Raw genomic sequence first — 27061 nt, forward strand, 5'->3', positions numbered from 1 at the left:
GGAGGCTAGTGGTTCAAACCCATCAGCCACTCCTCGGAAGATGGGGCAATCTACTTCCATAGTGATACTGCCTCAGAAACCCAAGGAGGGGTCGCTATGAATCAGGTCTGACTCGACGGCACATAGCAACAACAACAACAGAGGAGGTATCAAGTTGTGGATAACACTGAGAAGAATGGGAATTCCAGAATACTTGATTGTACTCATGAGGAACCTGTACATAGACCAGGAGGCTGTTGTTCAAATAGAACAGGGGGATAATGCATGGTTTAAAATCAGGAAGGGAGTGCGTCAGGGTTGTATCCTTTCACCGTACCTATTCAATCTGTATACTGAGCAAATAATCCAAGAAGCTGGACTATATGAAGAACATGGCATCAGGATTGGGGGAAGACTCATTAACGACACAACTTTGCTTGCTGACAGTAAGAATGACTTGGAGCACTTACTGATGAAAATTAAAGACTGCAGTCTGCAGTATGGATTACACTTCAATATAAAGAAAACAAAAATCCTCACAACTGGACCAATAAGCAGCATCATGATAGATGGAGAAAAGACTGAAGTTGTCAAAGACTTCATATTACTTGGTTCTACAGTCAACACCAATGGAAACAGCAGCCAAGACATCAAAAGATGTATTGCATTGGGAAAATCTGTTGCAAAAGGCCTCTTTCAAGTGCTGACGAGCAAAGATACCTCCTTGAAGACTAAGATACACCTGACCCAAACCATAGTATTTTCAATCGCTTCATATGCATGTGAGACCTGGACAATGAATAAGAAGACCCAAGAAGAGTTGATGCCTTTGAGTTGCGGTGCTGGTGCAGAATGCTGAAAGTACTGTGGACTGCTAAAAGAACTAACAAATCTGTCCTGGAGGAAGTGCAGCCAGAATGCTTCTTGGAAGCGAGAATGGCCAGACGTCATCTCATCTACTTTGGTCATGTTGTTAGAAGGGACCAGTCTCTGGAGAAGGATGTCATGTGTAGTCAAGTAGAGGGTCAACAAAAGAGGGGAAGGCCTCAACAAGATAGACTGACATGGTGGCTGCAGTGATAGGCTCAGGTATAGTAGGGATTGTGAGGTTGGCACAGGACCAGGCAGTATTTTGTTCTGTTGTATGTAAGGTTGCTATGAGTCGGAGATGACTTGACAGCACATAACAACAACAACAACAACAAGAGGAGGTAAGTCATTTGACTGCAAACCAGAAGGTCAGTGGTTCAAACCCACCAGCTACTCCATGGGAGGAAGATGAAGCAATCGACTTATGTAAAGATTTACAGCCTTGGAAACCCAATGGGGACTGCTATGAGTCAGAATGGACTCAATGGCAGTGGGATGGGAGAGATTCCAAATCAGCTCTGCCTCCTACAGCTGGGTGAGAAGCAACAGATTATGCTTCCTGTGTGTCCTCATCTTTAAATCAGGGAAAACAGCAATACCATTTCATACTGGTGTTGCCAACTGTACTGATTTGTATAAGCTCTTAGAATGGAACTTAGAACTAAATGCAAAATGCAACTACTGCTGTGGAGTTGGATCCGACTCATAGCAACCCCTCCTTGGGTTTCCGAGGTGGTATCACCACGGAAGTAGATTGCCCAACCTTCCTTCTGAGTAGTGGCTGGTGAGTTTGAACCGCCAGCCTTCTGGTTAGCAGTCAAATGTCTTAGGCTATATGCCACCAATACCACTATCTATGCCTGAATACAGGGTCCACACATTCTCCCACTTCTGTGAACATCTTTATAGAAGAACCAAGCCTTACTCACCTGGAGCCCTGCTGCCAGGAGCCAAGAAGTCTGTCCCCCACCTCCCTGTAGTCCCTTTTGAAAAAGAAGTCAGGGCGGGAAAAGAAAGAAGGGTATGAAATACATGGTTGGGGCTCTGTCCCCATTAAAACCCAGTTAAACAACACCCACTCCTATGGTCCAGTATCAGCTGGAAGCAACTTTCTCATTTATTAAAGAAAAAAAAGAGAGAGAGAGATCAGAGGGGTCTTGGGTCCTCTAATTCTGCAGGGATCAGAGAGGACAAGGGGCACTGCAGTTGGCGCTCTGACACCATGTGGGATTCACCGCTTTCCTGGACTGAGGTTTGTCAAGAAACAACAGTACTAGCAAGACACCACCATTCCCCAAGTGTCATGAACTATTTGAAGACATTTATTTGTAGTGTTTGTAATTGTCAAATCAATCCTTTAGGAAAGTAATAATATCCCCATTTTGCAGAAGAGCATCTGGAGGCAGAAAAAGATCAAGTAACTAACCCAAAGTTAACAGCGAGGAAGTGGCAGTGGTTTCGAAGGTGTGGAGGGCACGGCTTTGCAGAGAGGAGAGCCCGGGAGAGACAGCCTGAAACCACGCAAACTCAAGCCTGCCCACCAACAACCCAAACGTCATGAAGCTACGAGGCTCGGCGAAGAGGAACGCAAACCGGCCCTCGCGCCTCAAAACCTCTGCTCTCTGTTGTTACTTTTCCTTCCAATGCACAGCCTGGTCGTCGTGGGACCAAGCGTTAAGTTCAGCAAACTAGGGAGAGTAGCGTTGCTTGGAACAGAATCACTGCCATAAAGGAAACGCTGCAGCAACCACAGGCCTGGAGTAGACATGACGGATACAGCACGGAGTTTCAGGATTGTACTTCCCTGAATCCCACAGAACTGACTGCGTTAGTGGAAGTGCACTGGATTCCACAAATCAACTCCATTTCCCAGAATACCATTAGAGAAGAGCATCCTCCGTCTAGCCCTTTTAGGAAGGAAGAGTTGGCGGCCCTTCCCACAGTGCTGGAGGGGAGCAAAATCCATCACCCCGACCTCGAGAGGGTAATATGAGTTACCAACCCCAGAGCCTGCATTACCTTACTCTTAATCTTCCAGCGGAAAATACTCCATGGACAGAACGGCCTGAAGTCTAAATGCCTGCAGCTGTAGCAGCACTACTGTTGGAAAAGGACCAATGAGCCAAGAGATAAAATCTTTAAGCACTTGACTGGTAATGATTTACCTAGGTAGCAGTGCCAAAAACCAAACTCACTGCCGTGGAGTCAATTACGACTCACAGTGACCCCCGTTGCGTTTCTGAGGTGGTAAATCCTGATGAAAGTAGATTGCCCAGTCTTCCTTCCACAGAGTAGCTAGTGGGTTTGAACCACCACCTTTCTGGTTAGCAGTCAAATGCCTTAGGCACTACGCCACCAGAGCAGTAGGTCACTGCTCTGGCAGCAAAGTGCTTTAACCACTGTGTCACCACTGCTCGTCAGATGAGTGAAAGAAGGGTAATATCTAAATGGTCTTCTTATATAGTGGTATTAGGCCTTTTCCTGGAAAATAAATTGCAAATATTCTTTTAGTTTTTTGACCTTAGAAAAAATGTTTTAATAGTCTTTTCAAAATTATTTTTTAAAAAGGTTTTATTGTTGAAAATATAGAGTAAAAAATACACTGATAATTTTTATTAAACTTTTTAGATTTTATTTTTAAACTTTCAATTAAAAATTTTTATTGATGTGAAATTTATATAACATAAAATTGTGCATTCTGAAGTATCTAATTCAGTGGCATTTAGTACATTCATGTTGTGCAATCACCACCAATATGAAGTGCCAAAATATTTCCATCATCCCAAGTTACCCTACTGCCTTTAAGCAGTAAGTCTCCATATGCCCCTTCCTCCTAACCCCTGGCAAACACAGATTTACAAATTTTGGATATTTGGAATTATACAGCACTGGAGCTACTGTTAAAGTACTGGGCTGCTAACCAAAAGGTCGGAAGTTTGAACCAAACAGCTGTTCTGTGGGAGAAAGATGAGGCAGTCTGTTTCCGTAAAGATTTATAGCCTGGAAAACCTTATGGGGAAGATCTGTCTTATAGAGATGCTGAGTCAGAACTGACCCGGTGGCAGTAAGTTTTGGTTGGGAATTAGACAATATTTATACAAGCCTTTTTGTTTGGCTTATTTCACCAAGCATAATGTTTTCAAGGTTTGTTCACATCAGCATGTGTATTTCATTCCTTGTTATGGCTAAATTTTCATTATACAACTATATGACATTTTGTTTATATATTCATCTGTTAACAGCCACAAGGGTGGTTCAAACTCACCAGCCAGTCTTCAGAAGAAAGAGGAGGTGGTCTGCTTCTGTAAAGATTTACATCCTTGGAAACACAATGGGGATTGGTATGAGCTGGAATTGACTCAATGGCAGTGCATATGAGTTTTTATTTTTTAATGACTAAGGATGTTGAGGTTGGTAAAATGGAGGGTCAACAAAAGAGGGGAAGGCCCTCAACGAGATGGACTGACACAGTGGCCGCAGCAATGGGCTCAGGTACAGCAGGGATTGTGAGGCTGGCGCAGGACCAGGCAGGGTTTCGTTCTGCTGTCCACGGGGTCGCTGTGAGTCGCAGACGACTCGACAAGACCTAACAACAAGAAGGATGTCATGTCCTTCAGGTCCTTGTTGGCCACATGTATACCTAGTTTGGAGAAATGTCTATTCAAGTTCTTTACCCATTTTCTTCATTGAATTGTCTCCTTATTTTGAAGTTGTAGTAGTTCTTTATATATTTTGGATACTGTTGTTGTTATTACATGCCGTCAAGTCAGATCTGACTCATAGCGACCCCTCCTTGGGTTTCCAAGGCAGTATCACTATGGAAGTAGATTGCCCAACCTTTCTTCTGAGGAGTGGCGGGTGGGTTTGAACCACCAGCCTTCTGGTTAGTAGTCAAGTGCCTTAGGCACTATGCTACCAGAGCTCCTAGATATCATATATATAAGTTGTTGTTGTTGTTGTTATGTGCCGTCGAGTCGGCCCCGACTCATAGCGACCCCTCCTTGGGTTTCCGAGGCAGTATCACTACGGAAGTAGGATTGCCCAACCTTCCTTCCGAGGAGTGGCTGGTGGGTTTGAACCTCCAACCTTCTGGTTAGCAGTCAAGTGCTTTTAGCCACTATGCTACCAGAGCTCCCAATATATAAGTTACAGATACTTTTTCCATTCTGTAGGCTGTCTTTTCACTTTCTTGATAATATTCTGTAATTAACAAAATTTTCAATTTCTATAAAGTTCAATTTAACTATCTTTTCTTTTGTTGCTTGTCCTTTGGGTGTTGTTATGAAATGAATTGTGTCCCCACAAATATGATGTAAATTCTAACCCCTAAACCTGTGGTTAGAATCCCATTTGGGAATGGATTTTGTTATGTTAAGAAGCCATATCAATGGAGGGTATGTCTTAAGATATCACCTTTGAGATATAAAAAGAGGAGCAAGCAGAGAGGGAGGAGATAGATGCCATTCCATATGGAGATCTCCAAGGAACCAAGAAAGAGAAGCTGGTCAGACAAAGACTTTACCCCAGAACTGACAGAGGGAGAAAGCCTACCCCTAGGGCTGGCACGCTGGTTTTAGACTTTGAGCCTCCTGAATTATGAAAAAACAAATTTGTTTGTTAAAGCCACCCACTTCTGGTTTTTCTGCTATAGGAGCACTAGGTAGACACTCCTCAGAAAGAAGATTGGGCAGTCTACTTCTGTACACATACCACCTTGGAAACCCAAGGAGGGGTCCTATGAGTTGGACCTGACTCGACAGCAGTGAGTGAGGGAGGTAATTAAGACAGAATTCAATGCCAAGAAGTGGGAGTACTGCTCCAACACCAAAAATGTGGAAATGGTTTTGGAATTGGGTAACAGTTAGAGGCTGTTAAGTGTTTTAAAGTGCCCAGAAGTAAAAGCTCAGATCCGATTTAATGGCACATAACAACAACAACAACAGTAGTAAAAGCCTAGATTGCCTTGAAGAGACTGTTGGTAAAATTACGGATGTCAAATTCTGGTGAGGGCTCGAAAGAAAGGGAGGAGAGCCATAGAAAAAGTCTCTATCATCTTAGAAAATACAGATGGCTCTATCAACAGCATTGCTAGACATACAGACGTTAAATGTGCTTCTGGAGAGGCTTTAAAAGAAAATGGTGAACACGTGACTGGACGGTGAACACGTGATTGGACAGACAGTGGTGAAAGGGTGATGCTTTCATGCAGTGGCCAAGAACGTGTCTCAATTATGTTAAAACGTTTGGTGCAGTATAGAACTTGTACATGATGAACTTGGCTATTTGGCTCAGGAGACTTCTAAGTAAGATCTTAAAGGGGCTGTGCCTAAGGCACTTAACTGCTAACCAGAAGGCTGGCGGTTCAAACCCACCAGCCACTCCTCAGAAGGAAGGTTGGGCAATCTACTTCCATAGTGATAACGCCTCAGAAACCCAAGGAGGGGTCGCTATGAGTCGGGTCCGACTTGATGACACATAACAACAACAACATGGTTCCTTTTTTTGTTTTTTGTTTTTTTTGCAACAATGGGCTCAGGAATAGAAAGGATTGTGCAGCAGGCATGGGACTGGGAAGTGTTTCGGTCTGTTGTACATAAGGTCGCAGTGAGTTGGAGCTGGCTTGATGGCAACTAACAACAACAACAACAATTTCTCTAATATATGCATGGTTCCTCCTTGTCACATAGTAAAATGGGAGAGGAAAGACATGGGTTTAAAAATGAATTGTGCACAATAAAAACAAAACTTAAAAGACATGGCAAACTCTGGGGTACAAATATGTCTTAGAATTTTCACCGAGGACATGGCTACATAATCTTTTGCTTAAAGAGATTAAGCCTCTGAAGGATGGCTCTAACCCCCACAGCAGAAAACCGATCAGCTTAGACTGAAGGGGACAGAAACAGGAAGAAAGGAGCAAGAGCTGTCTGCCTGTGGGAATTCTACAGGCAGGAAAGAGGCCAAGGGAGCTACATCTGTTGTCTAAGAAACGAACGCAAACCATGCCTGGAGAAGGCTGGAGATCAGCACAATTGTTGAAGGAGCACTGGAAGGCCAGCCGTCTCAGTTTCAAGGGGTGGGGCCACGGCCTCCTAGGTTTCAGAGTCAGGTCTTCAGCATCTTAGTTATGAAGGCGGGGCTTCCAGTCAGGTGTGCCAAGATGGGGCCGCCACCCAAAGCTGGGAGGAAGGGGCTGCCATGCAAGATGGGCAGTAGAACTGGGCCTCTTGTGGCTGAGGGGCTGGAGTCACCCTCAGATGGACTACAATGGAGCTTCACCAAGCCAAGGGAGAGAGTTGCCATCCCAGTGAACCTGGAAGGTGGGGCTGAAGCGCAGGGCCGAGAGCCCTCCACCCAGAACCCAGAGCAGGGCCAATTCCCAGACTCTGGAGCGTGGGGCCATGTCCAGATGGATTCAGAGAACAGAGGAGTATTTCCAAGACTTGAGAGCTAATGTAATTTGTTCTGCTAGGTTTTGGACCTGTTATCCTTTCTTTTCCTCCCATTTCTCCCCTTTATAATGGAAATGTCTACCTTGTGCCTGTTTCACCATTCATTGTACGCTAGAATGGCTTGCTCATATTTTAGACTTTACAAGTTCACAGATGAACAAATGGAAATACTGAGGGATGACTATAGCAATACACATACATGATTTGTGCTGAAAATGAGAAAAAACTGATAAAAAAAGAAGTCACTGAAGATTTAAAAAATGGAAATTGATTCCATGTTCATGGATTGGAGGATTCAACCTCGTAAAGATGTCATTTTCCCCAAATTGATAAGATTTACTGTAATTTTAATCAAAATGCCACTAAGAATTTTTAGAGATATAGATTATTCAAAATGTATATGGGAAGGAAAATTAACTACATTAGCTAAAAATAATTCTAGAAAAAATAATAAAGTGGGAGAAATCAGTCTACCCAGTTTTAGCACTTATCAATCTGAGTGATATTGTCAGAGGAACATACAGAAAAATGGCACAGAACAGAGAACAAAGAAATATCCCCAGATAAAATAAGCTCACTGATTTCTGACAAAGGTACAAAAGCAACTAAATGGAAGGATATGGCATTCAATCAGTGGTGCTGACCAACTGGACAACCATATGCCAAAAGAAAAAAAACAAACTTAAATCTCACATTTTATTAAAAAATTAATTCTAATGGAATCATAGATGGTAATTTAAACTATGAAACTTTATAACATGGAAGAAGTCTTTGGAACCTAGGGCATAATGATGAGTTACCAAAAGCACAGTCCATAGAAGGAAAAATCAGTAAGTTGGGCATCATATGAAAAACAATTTGAGTCTGCAAAAGACGCTGCTAGGATATTTTCTGGCCACTTCCAAGAGCATTACTGAGCCCCATTTGGAATCACAGCAAGAATAACATGTGAGCCACAGCTGGGAAATGTGGTAACTATATCCCACCAAAAAGATAGCTGTCTCAGTGGCCTAAGTGTTGCTATAACAAAATACCACAAACTGGGTGACTTATAACAACAGAAATTTATTGTCTCAATTCTGGAGGCTCTAGGTGTTAGCAGGCCCATGTTCTCCAAGAAGGCTCTGGGGGAACATGCTTCCTTGTTTCTTCCTAGCTAGGGTGGCTGCTGGAAATTCTTGTCATTCCCTGGCTTGCAGATGCATCACTCCAATGTCTGCCTTCACATATGCCTCTTTCTCTGTTTCTGTGTCTCTTTGCTGCTTCTTCTAAGGACACCAGTCATACTGGATCAGGGCCCATGTTACTTGAGTACAATTTCATCTTAACTAACTACATCTGCAAAGACTATTCCAAATAAGGTTACAATCTGAGGTTTCAGGAGTTAGGATTTAACATATCTTTTTTAGGACAAACAATCCAACCCATAGTAACATCCTACAAAGAAGTTACAAGTAGAAACTTCATTTCCCTGTACATAGGAAGAGTGACTTAAAGGTTTCCTTCTTTGGTAAAACAGACTAAATAGGATCTACATAATCCTATTGTGATAAATCTAAATCAATGATTTTCTGCACAAACTTTCTACCTATAATTTGGAGCCCTATTGAAAATATTAGAAAAATGTGAATTTACTCTTCAGTGTTTACTTATGGATTACCATGGAATACAAAGAATTTTCAAAAAGAAATTGAGAGGGAGAATATACAAAGATTAAAAAATATACAGTAAAAACTTGCAAAAGTGAAAACCTGTGTAAGGTGGAAACCTGTCAGAGAAGCAAAATTCAAATATTTTCCACCAATAGAGAGGAACAGGAAAGTGGTAAGATTGCCCCTTTCAAAGGCACAAAACTTACAAGACCCGGAAAAACAAAGCAGTCCCACTGAGCTCCAGCTCTCACAGGTATCACTGTAGCTGCAAAGTGAAATATCTGTATTTTTACAACAATGAACTACTTTCACGAAGCACGTAAGGGTGATGCCATTATTTCACGCAAACTTAGGCATTAAACAGTAACTTTCAGTTTTAGATAACTTAAAGAACTACTCTATAATAATCATCTGGTGAACCATAACATGGAAAAAATCAGGAAAACATGTATAACTGACATATCCCAAGGGATGAAAATAACATCTTTTAAAGTGATTACTTGTTTCTGTGTTTATTCACTCAAAATCTGTATGAAGTCCTTAGCCCCTGTGATTTGGACACAGCAGAAACTTAATTAAAATTTTTTAAAAATTATTTTCTGCATGAAAATATAATTGGTAAGAACTCAGTAACATCCTCAACTGTTTAAATGAATTGCCTGCAGATGTTTTTGGTAAGAAATAAAGGCCAAAACAACATGCATAATCTATTTTAATTGAAGGCCAGTATTACAGATTGAAGGAGCTCTGGTAGCATAGTGCCTAAGGCACTTGACTGCTAAACAGAAGGCTGGCAGTTCAAACCCACCAGCCACTCCTCGGAAGGAAGGTTGGGCAATCCTACTTCCGTAGTGATACCCAAGGAGGGGTCTCTATGAGTCGGGCTGACTCAGTGGCATATAACAACAACATTATAGATTGAATAATGTCAAAAAAACATAGGTGTGTAAATCCTCACCTCTATGCCTGTGTTAATAATCCCATTTGGGAATGGGTTATCTTTGTTATGTTGATGACGCAGGACTAGTGTAGGGTGTGTCTTGAGTAGATCTGTTTTGAGATAGAAAAGTAATTAGACAAGTGAACAGAGCAGAGACTAGGGAAGATGACGCCAAGCCACATGGAGATCTCCAAGGAACCAAGAAGTAAGCTGAAGAGACCTCTCTCCAGAGCCGTCAGAAAAAGGTTTTCCCTAAAGCCAGCACCCTGACTTTGAATGTCTAGCCTCCTACACTGTGAGAACACAGATTTCTGTTAAAGCCGTCCATTTGTGGTGTTTGTTACAGCAGCACTGGATGACTAAGGCAGCCAGGCTTATGAGCAAAAGCCAGCTCTGTATCTCTTCTTGTTATTTCCACCCAAAATCATCTGTCTTTGGTATGGGAAAAGGCATACAGGTCTAACAGTAACCCGGATGTTGACCTGTACAAGACAAAACGGGCTGCCTGCTGCTATGAAATCTACACTGGAAACTGGTATTTGGGGAACTTTCTCCCCTAAGGTAAAGAATTTTAAAAAAAGGATGCTTTTATTCAATGGGAAAAGTGCCTAAAATCACGACTCTAGGAATCTACTTTAAAAAAAGTCTATCTTCTGCAAGTGAATAAATACATTTTCAAGGAAGAATATAAAAAGGTAAGATCAAAGAGACAGAGAGACAAAGAGAATCATATTCACTTTAGAAATAACTCCAAAGATAAAGTTTATCTAATGATTATTTTGGAAATTCCGAGTTACCTGGAAATTTATCCCATGGTAATTAAAGCACCAATATATAACATATATTTACAGAAAGATTCTTTATGGTAGTATTTGTAGTAGGAAAAAAGGAAACAATGACATTTCCGTTAACAGGGAATGACTGAGGCTTCACCTCAGTGAAGTAGTATGTGATACATACTCATGGTGGAATATACAGCCATAACAGAAATAAATTACAGTTACAGCCATAGCTGTCAAGGCATTCCTGAACCAAAGGAGAAAATTATAATATATTCCCATTTTGGGGAAAAATATGATGAAACATAATTTTATACATACTTATGTGTATTTATATGTATACAAATATCTGAAGATTTTACATAAGAGTTGACAAAAACAGGGAGGATATGACAATTAATAGAAGTTGGAAGCAAAGGGAAGTGGGCATCTGAGCCAAGAAGAGTTACATTAACAAAGCGCCATTTCTTGGAACAGAGCAATGATTGTAAAACGTAACGCATGTAATCATGTCACTCTGTTATCTTAATGAGGCCACCAGAGTAGTGTGGGTCTCAAACCTAATTACTTCTATCCAATTGGTGTCCTCTAAAAAGAGACTAGACAAAGACACACACACAGGGGTATATGTCACACGGAGATGGAGGCAGATGAATGTTCAAGTATCAAGGGTTTCCGGTCGCTAGAGGCTGGAAGGCACAGGGAAGAACCCTCCTCTAGAGCCTATCCCCTCATTTGGACTTCTTGCCTCCAAAATTGTACGGGAAGAAATTTCTACTCTTCAAAGCCACCCATTTATGGTATTTTTGTTATAGCAGCACTTGTTAACTGAGCCAAGAAGTTCACAGCAGGACTGCTTTAGACTAGAATTTCAGAATGTGAAATTAGGAGATATTGCAGTTTTGGACTCAAATCCTTAAATAGCTATCCAATAAATATGATTAAGAGTTTAAAGGGGGATACCTCCCTCCTTTTTCAAATGTGAAGGAAGCTAATCTGAAACAGTCCTCTCCACCCCAATGTGTTAAAATATACTCAAGCTCAAAGCTAAAATAGGAAAGCTGAGGAGAGAACAACAAAAAGAAATCAAAACTCAGGTGACAAGTTGGAATTGAAGCTCAATGACCCCACAAAGCATAGGGGAAATACAGGATTAGGTAGAAGGCTAGTGACTGAACTTGAGTGTGGATGGGAGTGAAGGCTGGAAACCTAATGCACTTTGGAGAGATGGACTAAGAAACACTGAAAATGACACAGCTTTCTTCCCTTGGCTGTGAACAAAAAAATAAAGGCCCAACAACAGGAGACACCCAGGTGCTACTACTATTCTCTGAAACTATGGTCCAACAAATCAATTGTGAAAACCTGTATCCTTAGTTAGATAACCAGTGTACATCAATCACCATGATAGTTGCTGAGAGCATGGTACAGCTTTTAAACTTGCTCGTGGTCCTTACTGACTCCACATCCTAAGAGGCTCTGTTGCTTTTCATGCTATGTTCCTTCACCTTCTCCTCAGGTAATCTTTGATTTTTTACCTTCACAACATATCCCTACCCCCTTTGTTTCTATCCGCAGGATTTTCCCTCCCTGTTACGCATTTATGCCTAGAGAAGAGTCATACACTATTTCCTAGCAAATACTTGTTCACACTCATAACCCTGTCTATGCATTCAAACCAGATAATTGTTTTATTTTTCAAATTGACTTCCAGAGCCCTGTCCCTTCATTTTATATGGCATATGATATCTAGAGTAATCATGTCATGACTCTGTAATGTAGCATAATGAATTCTCTACATTTATGATGGATAAGAATCAGGATCAGCACAAAGGTGGTTCCTACAAGGTGGAAGTCAGACATCTCCAATCTCCAACTTCCTCACTATTTCTGACAACAGCCATTCCCCCACAATATTCCACTTCTCTGCTGGGTTCAATAGATTATTGTAATGGCCACACAGAATTCACAGACCACACTCAGAGTTATGTTGTTTATTAAGAAAGTAATAGGCTACAGCTTGGGATCGGGATCAACTTGGAAGTGACAGGAACAATTCAAGATTAGGATTAAGAAGCACACAGGCAAGGTCAGGAAAGGTCCCCGGAGTACAGCACATTCTTCCCTTCTTCACTGCAGGACAGCTACTGAGAAAGATCAGCTGCTCTCCACCAAATGGCCTCTCCGCTTCTAACTAGCCAGGATCAAATCCAATGTAGCAGCTCAATCCGCGCTCTCAGGTGGTGCTCTCCTAGTAACAGCTCTCTGCTATGAGGCTATCTGTTGTCAGCCTCTCTGCCGTTACCTGGCCCAGCTCACAGCCAGTACAGCAGCTTGCTCTGTTCTTTCAGCTGCTCTATGCTTCCAGGCCTCCCCGTTGCTAACTGGCCCAGCTCATAACCAGGATATTAGCTCCCTCAGCTCTTTCGGTTGTTTGTTGCCATCAGGCCTCTCCACCATTGGCTCTCCACAACTAACTGGCCCAGCTCACAGCCAGTGGAGCACCTTGCTCAGCTCTCTTAGCTGTTCTGTCCTATCAGTCTTCTCTGCCATTGGGCCACTCTGCCACTAACTGGCATAGCCCACAGCCAGTGTAGCACCTTTGGGACCAATAGGCTTCCACATGATTCTGCTCCTTGACAAGCACAGATCTTACCCAACATCTCTTCAACCAAGCCTCTCTAAAACCTCTGCATTTCAGTTGTTTATATATCCTGATCCTCATAAATTACAAGGCGGGACATCTCTCACCAGACCAGAATTCAATCAATCCACAATTACCCATGAGATGTTAATCAACTCAGGCCTTTCTGCCAGCAAAGACTTTGGCAAAAGTAACAACCCTATGTGGTAGAAAGCAACCTGGGAGGTCACCCAAGTTGTTTCTCCAAAGAATTAGGGCAAAGGTAACAATTTCTCAGGGCCTAGGGGGAAGTCTTCAAAGAATCAGGAGCAAAGAACCAAGGTAAAACAGCACATAAAGGAAACCACTGCACCACAGAGTACTTTAGTGTAAAGAAGTAGTATTAATTACTACTTCTCCAATTTCTAAGGAGCTCTGGTGACGTAGTGCCTAAGGCATTTAACTGCTAACCAGAAGGCTGGTGGTTCAAACCCACCAGCCACTCCTAGGAAGGAAGGCTGGGCAATCTACTTTGTAGATACCACCTTGGAAACCCCAGGAGGGGTTGCTATGAGTCAGATTCAACTTGATGGCAGTGAGGTTTTGTTTCTTCCCCTCCAGTTTCTATCTTACGTAATTTATTGCTTTGGTAAGACTAATGCTCACTGAAAAGTTCAAATACGTAATTTATTGAAATATGAAATGGAAAAACCCCAGAAAATGCTCCTTGCAAAAGAAAAATCAATTAAGTAAAGTATTCCTTCACACATTATCTTCTGCATATGTACACACACAAAGAGAGAGATGGAGAGAGGAAAAAGGAAAGTGAGGGGAGAACAGAAGGGAGAGGGAGAGAGATGGAGAGGCTGATTTATGACAATATAATGAAGGCTATGGTTTCCCAATTCCATACTATGTTGTTATTACATGTTTATACCATAATTTTATTGGTTTCATATTACTACCAGAAAATATCAAAACTCAAATTCCTATTAACAAACACTTTTAATTCCATTAAAAATTCAGGGATAACACTGATGGGAATTCAGGGACACTACTGATGGGTTATTCCTGATTTCAGTGATTTAATCTCCTAATCATAAATTTCAATCCTAAAATTTGCACAGAAATGCAAATGATACATTCTGATGTATACTCTTACATACTTATGTGCTTTCACTGCCACCAACAGAGAAAGCATGGAAATGTCAGTTCCACCCCAACAATAAATTCAATGAAATGTTCAACTCTGGCACAGCCTCTACTGGAAAGGTTTCCATAAAAGAAATGATACAGCAATTAGAACCCAATCATATCAAAGCCTTCATGGAACATAGAGACTCAGCAATTAATGGCCAATCAAAGATTAAGAATATTTTTGCCGTTACTTAACGTCTACTTATACTTTCAAATTGTTTAAAGTACAGCCCTATGTTAACACAGCTGAAAAAAATATTCAGATGTTTAATAGCAGTGTCCTGCTACTGAAAGATTTAACAAAACTTTTTCAATCCATTATGGGAACAATCACATAATATAATAGCCCTTAGGAGCAATTCTACCCTGTACATATGGGGTTGCCATGAGTCGGAATCAACTTGATAGCAAGTAACAGCAGCAGCCCTGTAGTCTGTAGTGATTAATCAAAGTCTTCTTGTATAGTAGGCTTCATACTGTATACAGCTGAAAGAACACTAGACACAGTCCCAAATAATAATACCCTAACGATAACAGAAGACAGGAGGAAAGGAGCCATACATATTAGGTGAATATCAAAATAATATTGTGGATGGCAGTACCAAGTGGTTTTCTGTATTTCTATGTTTACTTCCCTGAATTAACTTTGTTTTTTCCTGTTTCTTTTTCTTGATACAATTTTCAAATATTGCACATTCCCTCCTTTTGATTTTAACAAACAAGTACTGAGCACACCTACAAAGTGCTAGTCTATATTAAGGTTGTGTAGATTCAGCAGCAAAGGCCTTGCCCTCGTGGACCTTACATTCTAGTGGACAACGATACTCATGTCCATCATTACACTTTTGTAAAGACATCAGCGAACTCTTATTCTAAGTGCTATCTCCTGAGTGATACGGGTAATTCCTGACATATGACTGGGTTCTTTTCTAAAGACTCTGTCATAAGTCAGTTCTGACATTAAATCTAATCTTTTTTTTTTCTTTTTAGTTTTCATTATTATTGCCTTTTTTATCAGTATCTTTATAAATCCAATCTTTGAACATGTGATCTGAAAATGGTAACGTCAGCAAATTATACACAGCTACACTGTATGAAGAACATATTACTAATGATAAGACATACCAAAATAAAAAATACCAGATGGCTGTAAGTGGGGTTCACTATTAACTCAAACACATCACAAGTTGGGGACTACCTGTATGTGATAACTACCAAGGTTCTGAGAGAAGCCCTTACTGCACGACTTACAATGGTTCTCCTGTCTCTGATCTCTTGACTACTGGGATGTGTTGAGCTATGTTTAGCAAATGTTTTCCCACCTATGAAACCTAATGATTACTAGAACTCAGGTGGTACATGAGATTTATAAATCATTTCATAGAGTTTCTTTACTCTGAATATTCTCTGAAGTTCTTGCCACTCTCACAAATAAAAATTATCACCACCATTGAGTCTTTCTGGTCATAGGACGGTACAATTTTTTAATACTCAACTTAAAACCTCAAGGTCGGCCGCTTGAACCCATCCAGTAGTGCCATAGAAGAAAAGCTTGGTAATGTGCTTCTGTAATGAGTGCTGTGTGTTGTCAAGTCAGTGTTGACTCACAGTGGCCCCATATGACAGCATAGAACTTCCCTATAGGGTTTTCTGGGAGCTCTGGTAGCATAGTGCCTAAGGCACTTGACTGCTAACCAGGAGGCTGGCGGTTCAAACCCACCACCCACTCCTCGGAAGGAAGGTTGGGCAATCCTACTTCCGTAGTGGTAACTGCCTCGGAAACCCAAGGAGGGGTAGCTATGAGTCGGGGCCGACTCGACGGCAAATAACAACAACAACAACATAGGGTTTTCTGGGCTGTAACCTTTATTATCAGATCTTTGCTCCCATTAAATAGCTGGTGAGTTGTAACTGTCAGTCTTTTGGTTAGCAGCCAAGCACTTAACCATTATACCACTACAACTCCTTAGAGCCAAGAAATCCTAGAGCGCAATTCTACTGTCATACATTGGGTCACCGAGAGTCAGAATCAACTCAACAAGAGTGGCTTTCATTTTGGATATAATCTTTGAAGACTCAGAAGATATAATCTCAATCAGAAATGGCAACCACATGCCTCACATCTGTAAGGTTTCTCTCCAGTATGAATTCTCTAAAATTGTGAAGAACAATGGAAGGCTTTACCAAACATATCACATGTGTATGATTTCTCTCCAGCATGGACAGTATGATAAAATGACAACTGAAGTTATGATTATTTATCACATTCCTCATACTTATATGGTTCCTCTCCCATGTGGACCCCTAATGAATACCAAGATTCAAGTTTCAAGTGAAGCCCTACCCACCCTCTTCATATCTGTACAACTTTTCTCCATTGTGACCCTTCTGATGGGACTGAAGGTGGGAATTCTGACCAAATCTCTTTCCACTCTTCACATTTGAGTGGCTTTTCTCCACTGTGGACTCTCTGATGTTTCCGAAGATATGAACCCCGACTAAAGTGCTTCCCACACTCTGTACAATTGTAGGGTTTCTCTCCTGTATGGACACTCTTATGGACAAAAAGTTTTGAGGGAAAGTTGAAGCCCTTCCCACACTCCTCACATTTGTACGGTTGTTCTCCTGTGTGGATTTTGCAATGATTATAAAGTGTTGATTTTAAATGGAAGTTTTTACCACACGTATCACATTTGAATGGTTTCTCCCCAGTGTGGATTCTCTGATGCTCCCGGAAACGTGATGCCTGAATGAAGGCCCTGCCACATTCCTCACAATTATAAGGTTTCTCTCCCTTGTGGACTTTGCAGTGAACATTAAGTTCTGATCGACGAATGAAGCACTTCCCACACTCCTCACAATTATAAGGTTTCTCTCCTGTGTGCACTCTGCAATGAACTTTAAGGGCTGATCTACGGCTGAAGTCCTTCCCACATTCCTCACAATTATAGGGTTTCTCTCCCGTGTGGATTCTACAATGAATATTATAATCTCCCCTACGACTAAATCGCTTCCCACATACTTCACATTTATAGGGTTTATCTCCAGTGTGGACTACCAGATGAAATTCGTAATTGTATTTCATCATAAAACTCTTCCCACACAGAACACATTTGTATGGTCTCTCTGTTGTGTGGACTCCCAGATGGGATCGAAGGTGTGATCTCTGAATAAAGTTTTTCCCACACACTTCACATATGAATGGTTTTTCTCCACTATGGATTCTCTGATGGGTCCGAAGACCAGCAGACTGACGGAAGTCTTTCCCACACTCAGCACACTTGTATGGCTTCTCTCCAGTGTGGAGCATGTAATGGATGTTAAGTGTTGACCTACGACGAAAGTTCTCACCACATTTGTCACATTTGAAAGGTTTCTCCCCAGTGTGGATTCTCTGATGTTCCCGGAGATGTGAAGCATAGATGAAAGACCTCCCACATTCCTCACAATTATATGGTTTCTGTCCTGTGTCGACTTTGCAGTGAACATTAAATGCAAATCTAGAATGGAAGCCTTTGTCATATGCCTCATATTTGTGTGGTTTATCTACAGCATGGACTTTTTGATGAGTTTGCAGATGTGAGTTCAGACTGAATTCCTTGTCACAGTCATCACACTTACAGCATTTCTGCCCCATGTGAATTTTCTGATGAATATGAAGAACTGAGCTATAACGGAAGCTTTTTCCACATTCTCTGCACGTGTGAGTCTTCTCTCCTGAGTGAAATCGCTGATGAAGATCAAAGCTGGAGATATCACTGAAGGTTTTTGTACACTCGTTACACTGATAAGGCTTCTCTTCTGTGTGAATAATAGACAGACCTGCCCCAACGTGGCAGGCTACATCATCGTGTTTATGGAACTGAGAATTAATTGTCATGGGGCCTTGACACCTGGTTAAGTCACTTGTAACTGGTTGCCAGATTTGCCAGTAGGAAAGCTCCTCATGTGGTCCTGCTTCTGGAGCAGTCTCCATCTCACTTTGGACTTGGTCTCCTGTGATGACAGAAAATTCAGAGATGTGGACAAGTGAAAGCTTTGTTCAGAGGTTTCAATATTTCACATTTAGGACAGAGCATGAGACTTTAACAAACCAAAGGATGATTCAGTTTCACTTTTTCACTGGGTAAAATATTCTCTGGTTTACAAGGCTACAGAAATGAAAAGGTGGTCCAGTATGCTCTTATTCACTAAGCATTAACGAGACCTGTTAGACCACACCAAATCATCTATATATTGTAGGCATTAGAAATCTAAGATATAATGGGGGGGAAAAAAACACCAACCAGGTAATATGATGAAAACTGCTAACCTGTTGCTATTTTTATTGAATTTCAAAGTCAGCATATAATCTTCATAGGAAATTATCAAACTAATAAATTATGAAGATTTAGCTGGGACAACTAGATTACCTCATGCAAAAGAATGAAGCTGGACCCATCCCACACACCATACAGATAATGAACTCAAAATGGACCTAGATCTTAAATTTAAGAACAAAAAACTGTAAAATCCTTAGAACAAAACACAGAGGTAATACTTGGACAATAGTTTCTAAGATATGATATCAAAAGCATGAACAACAAAAGATAATATAGATTTAGACTTCATTGAAATTTAAAACTTGTGCATCAAAAGATTTTATCAACAAAGTCCAGAGGCAATCTGCAGAATGGAAAAAAAATATTTGGGAAACAAATATATGATAAAGGTTTACTATTCAGAAGATATACAGAACTTCTACAATTCAACAAGATAAAAGCAAAAAACTCAGTTTTTTGAAAAGCTGGGCAAAGGACTTCAACAGACATTTCACCAAAAATATATACAAATGACCCATAAGTACAGGGAAAGATACTCAACATCATTAGTTAGTAGGAAATGCAAATCCAAACCACAATGAAATACCACTTCACCCCCACTAAGGTGACTACTATCAGAAAAATGGAAGATAACAAGCGTTGGTGAGATTGAGAAGAAATAGAACCCTTATCTATCACTGGAAGAATTATAAACAATGTGAAAAACACTTTGGTGGTGACTCAAAAATATAAACACAATTACCATATATGACCCAGCAAATCCATTCCTAGGTATAAACCAAACCAAACTCACTGCCATTGAGTCGATTCCAACTCATAGCAACCTCTTTTGGGTTATTGAGGCCGTAAATCTTTATGGAAGTAGATTGCCCAGTCTTCCTTCCACGAAGCGGCTGGTGGGTTTGAACCGTCAACCTTCTGGCTAGCAGTCAAATGCTTTAGGCACTATGCCACCAGGGCTCCTTCTGCTAGATACAGGTACACCCAAAAAACTTTTAAGTGAGGACTCAGATACTTGTGCACCAATCTTCACTGAGGCACTAGTTACAATAGCCAAAAGGTAGAAATAACTCAAGTGTCCATCAACGGATCAACATTTAAACAAAAATGTGGTACATTCATACAATGGAATATTATCCCACCAAAAACAGAAGTGAAGTTCTGATATACCTATGATACGGATGACTCTTGGAAACATTATGCTGAGTGAAATAAGTTAGACACAAGACACCAAATACTGTACAATTCCATTTATATGAAATATCTAGAACAGTGGGTGAGTGAGAGAACAAAAATGAGAGTTATTGGTAAAGGGGCACCGAGTTTCTGTTACTCAAACTCACTGCCGTTGAGTCGGACCTGACTCATAGTGACCCCTCTTCCTTCCGAGGAGTGGCTGGTGGGTTTGAACCACCAGTCTTCTGGTTAGCAGTCAAATGGCTTAGGTACTAGGCCACCAGAGCTCCTTGAGTTTCTGTTAAGAGTGATAAAAATAATTGGGAAATTTGGATGAAAAATTGGGTTGCACATGGTAAAGGTAATTAATGTCACTGAAGTGTATACATAAAAAATGGTATAATGGGAAATGTTTCATTTTATATATATTACTACAATAAAAAGAAATTAATTGGCAAAAAAAATTAGGAAGATGTATCATGTAGTTAATTTTATCATGTAGATAAAATATGAATCAACAGGAACCATAAGGAAAAGCAATAACATAAGCAATACTTTGCATATTTAGGTACATGTATCATATAAAAAATATCAAATATTTCAAAGGGTCATGGATAGAATTGTGTCCCCTACAAAGGTCTGTTAAAGACAGACCTACCCCTGGTACCTGTGAACATGACCTGGTTTGGAAACAGTCTCTGAAAATGGACTAGGTAAATTCTAATCCAATAGAATGATGTCTTGAGAAAAGATAGAGACACACACAAATGGAAGAACAGTATGTGACAGGGTAGCTACAAGCCAGAAGCTACCAGAAGGTGAAAAAGACAAGAAAGTATCCTCCCACAGACTCTTTGAAGAGAACATGGCTCACTAACGTGTTGATTTGGATTTCTCACCTCGAGAACTATGAGATAATAAATTTCTATTCTTATAAGCCAACCTAGTTTGTGGTATTATAGTATGGCAACCACAAAAAACGAATTTATTCTCTTAGCTACCTAGTACTATTGTACCACAAATCCCCAAGTGGGTGGTATAAAGAAGAGAAATTAATTTTTTCACAGTTTTGGAGGCCATCAGTCCAAATACAGGTCTTAGCTTTGTCGGTTCCTTCCTTGTCAGTAGCCCTGGGCATTATTTGGTACCTTGAGGTTCCCTGGCTTATAGATGATTCTCACAAGACATCTGTCTTCCCCTGTGTAACAATTCTACCAAAATAGCTATTTATAGTCTGGAGGCAGAATACACCCATTTCGACTATTGGTTGGCTATAATATGTTAGATTACATTACAGAAGGTACTATGATCTAACAAGACCAATGGTTTAATCACATGAATCCATGACACCAACTCGACTAGTATGTGGCAAAAAAGCTGGCAATCATAGCCTACCCAAGCTGACACATAAAACTAACCATCACATATACACATAATCAAATGTACACATCAACAGTAAAATTTACTGGAAATGTGGGTCCCACTGATATTCATCAACTAATCAAAAGTAGCATCTTTCACATTTTTTCTAACATGACCCACCTGAAGAAATATCAATTATTTAAAGCCCAGACATATTTGACTAAATATGTATTATTAAAACAGAGACAGACCAACTTCTAATGAATGTCTACATTCATTAAATTTCCCCACTGGCTCTCGCTCCCCTCATGCAACTGGCTAGAGTTTGTGCTACAATGTACTCCTTCCCTCCAAAGGAGCTCTGATATTTTCTACAATTAAATTGGTAGGAGAATCAGCTCCCCGAATTCAGGTGACCATTCTAGGAAGCCCAAAGCCTTGAACACTTGAAGAAAGAAACTCCAGAGGGAGGCTGTCCTCACCCACAGAAACCAGGTTCCTGAAGTTCTCCAGCATCACGTCTCGGTACAGCTCCCTCTGGGCAGAGTCCAGCAACCCCAGCTCCTCCTCAGTGAAGACCACAGCCACATCCTTGAATGTCACTGATTCCTACAATATCAAATACAAATATACTCAGTCTCAGAACTAGTGTCCACTTGAAAAGGGGCAGCACTCACAAGCGTGGAAGATGGGGGCTGGGAGGAGTCATTTTAGATTTTGTGGAACAACTCAATGTGTAGATTTCCCAGCCCTTCTTGTATCCTGCCAATGCCATACCCTGATTTTCCTTAGCTTCACTGAAAATGAGGCAATGAATGACAGCCCTTGTATTTTTACTTGGTGTCCTCAGAGTAAACCCCCAGAACTCTAAATGTTGCATGCTGGGACACATATGTTTTACTTTTCAGTTCATATTAACAATTACCCCAGAAAAGTTTACTATTTTGAGAGATTTTGATAGCACCCACCTTCTACCTCTCATATACACTAATCATGACAGTTTTACTCTCTGCCTAACTAGCAAGAGCAAGACTTTGGTAACCTGTCTTGGACAGGTATATAGTTAGACCTCTGTAGTGTCAAGTCACACAACACATCTATTATTTGCAACACTCAATTTATTGCCTTGGAGCCACCATGCTCAAGCAAACACCCCAACTTCTAGGACAGAACAGGGGACTGGCCTTGATCTAATCAATCGTGCAATGTAATGAAATCCCATTAAAAACTCTGGACACAAAAGCCCAGGTGAACTTCCCTAGTGGACAACATTCTGCATATTGTTACACGTCAACGTGCCAGGTGGGTGATGAGTCCTTGAAAACAATGAAAGCTTTGTCTTTGGGACCCTCCTCAGCCTCTCCATATGTATCACTCCCTTTGGCTGGTTATGTTTTATAATCCTGTTTTATTGAGTTCTGTGAGATGTTTTAGCGAATTACTCAACATGAGGGGATAGTGAAAAACCCCAAAATTTGTAGCCAACTGGTCAAAAGTGAGGGTGGCGGTTTGAACCCACCCAGTGGTACCCTGGAAGAAAAGCCTAGCGATCTGCCTCTGAAAGGTCATGGCCCTGAGAACCCCACAGAGTGCAGTTCTGCTGAAATACATAGGGTCACCTTGGGTCAGAATCAACCCGAGGGTAACTGGTAGCTACAAAACAGTTGGTGTACCCTGTGTCAAACGTACTTGTTCCATTTGAGCTTCTAGTACACTGAGGACAAAAAAACTGATAGATGCTTTTCAGAAATGGCTTTAGAGGTAAAGGGTTTTATACAGCAAATGATTACCATAGTGTTACAACAATAGAACTCCTAAATCATCCCAATGTCTATGAGTAGGAAGTAATTAAAAACCAAATGGTATGTCAATGGGAATGTGATGTGATCATGAAAACAAACATTATATAGTATTAAATGATAAAGCACAATTTAAAATTAGATGTATAGTATGAATACAAATATAGTTATAAATGCACATGTGAAAATGAGAAAATAAAAACAACTAATTTATAAAACAGGAAGTAGTAAAGGGGGAGAACTGCTCATTCTTGTTCATTATTTTCATCTGATTTTTTTAAATAAAAGAACAATAAAATGAAACAAAAACTAAAAACAAATCCAAAGGAAATCAAAATCAGACCAAGTGAGCTTGGCACACAAAGGATCCTGACATGCCTGCTGTCTTCCTTGAGTCTCCCCCTGAAAGAGAGTATGTGTCTAATCGGACTAGTGAGACAGAACCTTGACAACGAGAACAGCAAACCCAACTCACCTTGAACGTGCTCATTTCTCTTCCTACTTCTGGTGCTGGGCAGAGTCCTGGAGAAGCCAGACTGTGGAAGGAGAGAAAAGAGAAGGCATAAAACGTGGTCAGGGATGCTGTTTGCCTACAGGTAAGCATCCTGTGAATCAGCCAAAAGGCCCCTTCGTCCAGGTGGCTGCAGGTGCACCAAGCCTGGTGAGCAGAGCATGGCATGGGCACCAGATGCCTTGCACCCTTCAGTTGTGATTCAGGGAACACTCTGCACAGCTGCACACAGTGGCCCCATCACCAGTGCTGCACTGTGGCCACCAAGGCAGCAATTCTGATTCTGGTCCAATAGATACTGAGACAATATACTGAATAAGACTGGGCTCTGGGGTCAATAAATATGTGGGTTTAAATCTCAGCACATCACCAGCTGTGTCCTCTTGGGCAAATTAATAGCATCTCTTTGCCTCAATTCTGTCATCTGTGAGACAGAAGTAAAAGAGTCACCTTTGATGGGACTGTTGCAGGTGGGGAAAGCTCTTAGAACACTGGCAGGGTTCATAACTGTTTGCAGCTATGGAAGTCCACTGCCATCAAGGCAATTCTAACTCACAGCGACCCCCATTGGGTTTCCAAGGCTTAAAATTTTATGGAAGCAGATTGCCTCATCTTCCCCCACAGAGCAGCTGGGAGATTTGAACCATCGACCTTCTGGTTAGCAGCCAAATGCCTTCCCCACTACGCCACCAGAGCTGCTCAGATATAGAAAAGCACATGAAGGTCTACAGTATGAAACTGCTCATATACAGGGTGTCTCTACCACAGGGACCTGGTAAGACAGGGTTCCAATGTGATTTGTCTGTCGAGTGAAGGTCACATGTAACCTCTGAAAAATCTGTTGAATTGGCTTGACTGTGTTTTCTAATAAATTAATGCCTTAGGAATAATATTTAAATTAGCATAAAATAACTATTTTCTAAAGTGTGTAAAAACAAGTGAATTTCTGTCATAAAGCAGAAAAGACCTTTTGACCCATATGCATGGAGAAAAGAAAAATATTAGTAATTAGTTATTGTTAAAAAACACAGTATTTGGGAGAAAAAATAGTTCGCTGCAGCCACTTTGCAAAAAAAGTTTGGTATTTTCACAAAAGTTAAACATGAAACTACCACTCAACTTAGCAATTCCATGCGTAGGTATCCACCCATGAGAACTATAAATAATGTGCACACAGATTTGCATATGAATGTTCATGGCAGCTTTATTAACAATTCCAAACTAAACAACAGCAATGTCCACCTACTGGTGAATGGATAGACAAAGTGTGGTATATAAGCTATACAGTAGGACAGTTTTCAGTTAAAAAAAAAAAAAAGGAATAAAAGACATGCATGCTATATTCTGGATGAACCATGAAAACATGCTAAGTGAAAGAAGCCAGTCAGAAAAGACCACATAGTGTTTGATTCCATTTGTTAAGAGACATCCAGACCAAAACCAAACTCACTGCCATGAGTCGATTCTGACTTATAGTGATCTCACGGGGTTTCCAAGGCTATAAATCTTTATAGAAGCAGAATGCTCATTTTTCTTCCATGGAGTAGCTGGTGGATTCGAACCACCTATCTTTTGTTTAGCAGATAAATGCCTTACCTACCATACCACCAGAGCTCCTGTACGATATGTCCAGAATAGGCAAATTTAAGAAGCACTGGTGGTGCAACAGTTAAGTGCTCAGCTGCTAACTGAAATGCTGTCAGTTCAAACCTGCCCAGCAGTCCTGTGAGCAAGACCTGACTCTCTCTGCTCCTGGAAAGATCTCAGCCAAAGAAAAGCTCTGAAATAGTTCTACTCTGTCACAGGGGGTTGCCATGAGTTAAAAACCAACTCAGTGGCACCTGACAACAACCTAGAAAGAAAGGATGTCAGTAGTTTCCTGAGGTTTGGGTCAGAATGCAGATCAATTGTAAATGGGAATAAAGGGCCTAATTGGGGGAGGAATATGTTCCCAAACTGATTCAAGGGGACAGCTGCACCACTCAGTAGTTACTAAAAATCACTGAATTGTACATCTGAATTGGGTGGTTTCTATGTATAGCTCAAGAAAGATTCTGCATCCAAATTGATATGGAATTTATATTTGAATGAATAAATAAGCAGAGAAGAGAAAGCTGGTCTTCACAGTTAAATCCCCCCTAATAAATGAACTTCCCCATAATTTATTAATTACTAAAAGAAATAAAAGTATACTGAAGAAATCTGACAGGTATCACTTCAGCCAAGTGAACAAAGTTGACATCATCAACAGAAACAAACCGTTAGGAAATCTCCAAAATTAGAAAGATAATATGAGAAACATGAAAAGCGTGATATCAGTTCGGTACATATTTATACGTAGACATACAAATACCCAAAAGAAGCACTACCCAGAAATGCAGCCCAAGCTCATGGCAGCCATCTTTATATCATAGGTAATTAGAAACTTTTTTCTCTGCATATTTCTGTATTTTCTGAATACTCCACAGTAACATTGCTCTGTAAGACTATGAAACATTATTTCGAATCAAATGAAATGAATGCTTTTTACCAAAACACACAGAAATGGTCAAGCCCATTATTCTGCTTTTTAAGCCCACAACCAAGCTGAATGCAGCCAGCTCTGTGTTGCTCAAGAATAGATGAGAGAGGTTATGAATTCCGGACTCAGACATCTTAGGTTTCAATACCAGCTCCGCCTCCCACTAGTTCCAAACCCAGATCCAAACCCGTTGCCGTGGAGTCCCTTCATACTCACACTGACGCTGTAGGACAGAGTACAATTGCCCTACAGGTTTGCAAGACTGTAATCTTTGCAGAAGCAGACTGCCGCATCTTTCTCCCACAGAGCAGCTGAGGAGTTTCAACCATTAATATTTCTTTTTGCAGCCAAGTGCTTTAACCACTACACCACCAGAGATCCTTTCCTATTAGTTGGGTGACTAAAAAACTGGACCAAACCAGTTGCCCTGGAGTTGAAAATGACTCATGGAAAACCCATGCACTCCAAAGGAAAACTGCATTTCACAGGGTTTTTGTGGCTGTCACCTTTCAGAAGCACATCATCAGGCACCACTTCAGTGAGGAACCATGTTCTTGACCATTTGCACCAAGCAGGTGACTCCAGGTAAATAATTTATACTCCCTATGGTTCAGTCGGGACCACTGGGCTCAGTTGATTAAAGCCCCAGGCCTCTAATCAAAGGTTTGGCTGTTTGAATCAATGAGCCACCCTGCAGAAGACAGATGTGGCAGTCTGCTTCTATACAGATTTACAGTATAGAACTATGCCCTATGGGGCAGTTGTACTATGTCCTAAAGGATTACTATGAGTCAGAATCAACTCGACAGCAGTGGGTTTGGTTTTTTTGGTTTGTGGCTCAATCTCATTTTTCAAATAGGGAGAAAAGAAGTACCACC

The 27061-nt window shown here is 40.9% G+C and overlaps 1 protein-coding gene across 1 annotated transcript in view; it reads right to left on the minus strand.

Moving 5' to 3' along the window:
- LOC103198899 (zinc finger protein 234-like) overlaps nucleotides 1-23641 on the minus strand; it is a 70940-nt gene extending 47299 nt beyond the window's left edge. The window contains exons 1-4 of the mRNA XM_042781254.1: nucleotides 23627-23641; nucleotides 21835-21961; nucleotides 17736-18488; nucleotides 16925-17483 (exon numbers count right to left, since the gene is read on the minus strand). Of these exons, the coding sequence (XP_042637188.1) occupies nucleotides 16925-17483; nucleotides 17736-18488; nucleotides 21835-21961; nucleotides 23627-23641 (1454 nt within the window). The remainder of the gene's footprint in view (nucleotides 1-16924; nucleotides 17484-17735; nucleotides 18489-21834; nucleotides 21962-23626) is intronic.
- Nucleotides 23642-27061: the final 3420 nt, after the last annotated feature.

Source organism: Orycteropus afer, unplaced genomic scaffold, assembly GCF_000298275.1.
Source record: "Orycteropus afer afer isolate SDZICR_OR568_19922 unplaced genomic scaffold, OryAfe1.0 scaffold00099, whole genome shotgun sequence".
Lineage (NCBI taxonomy): Eukaryota > Metazoa > Chordata > Mammalia > Tubulidentata > Orycteropodidae > Orycteropus > Orycteropus afer.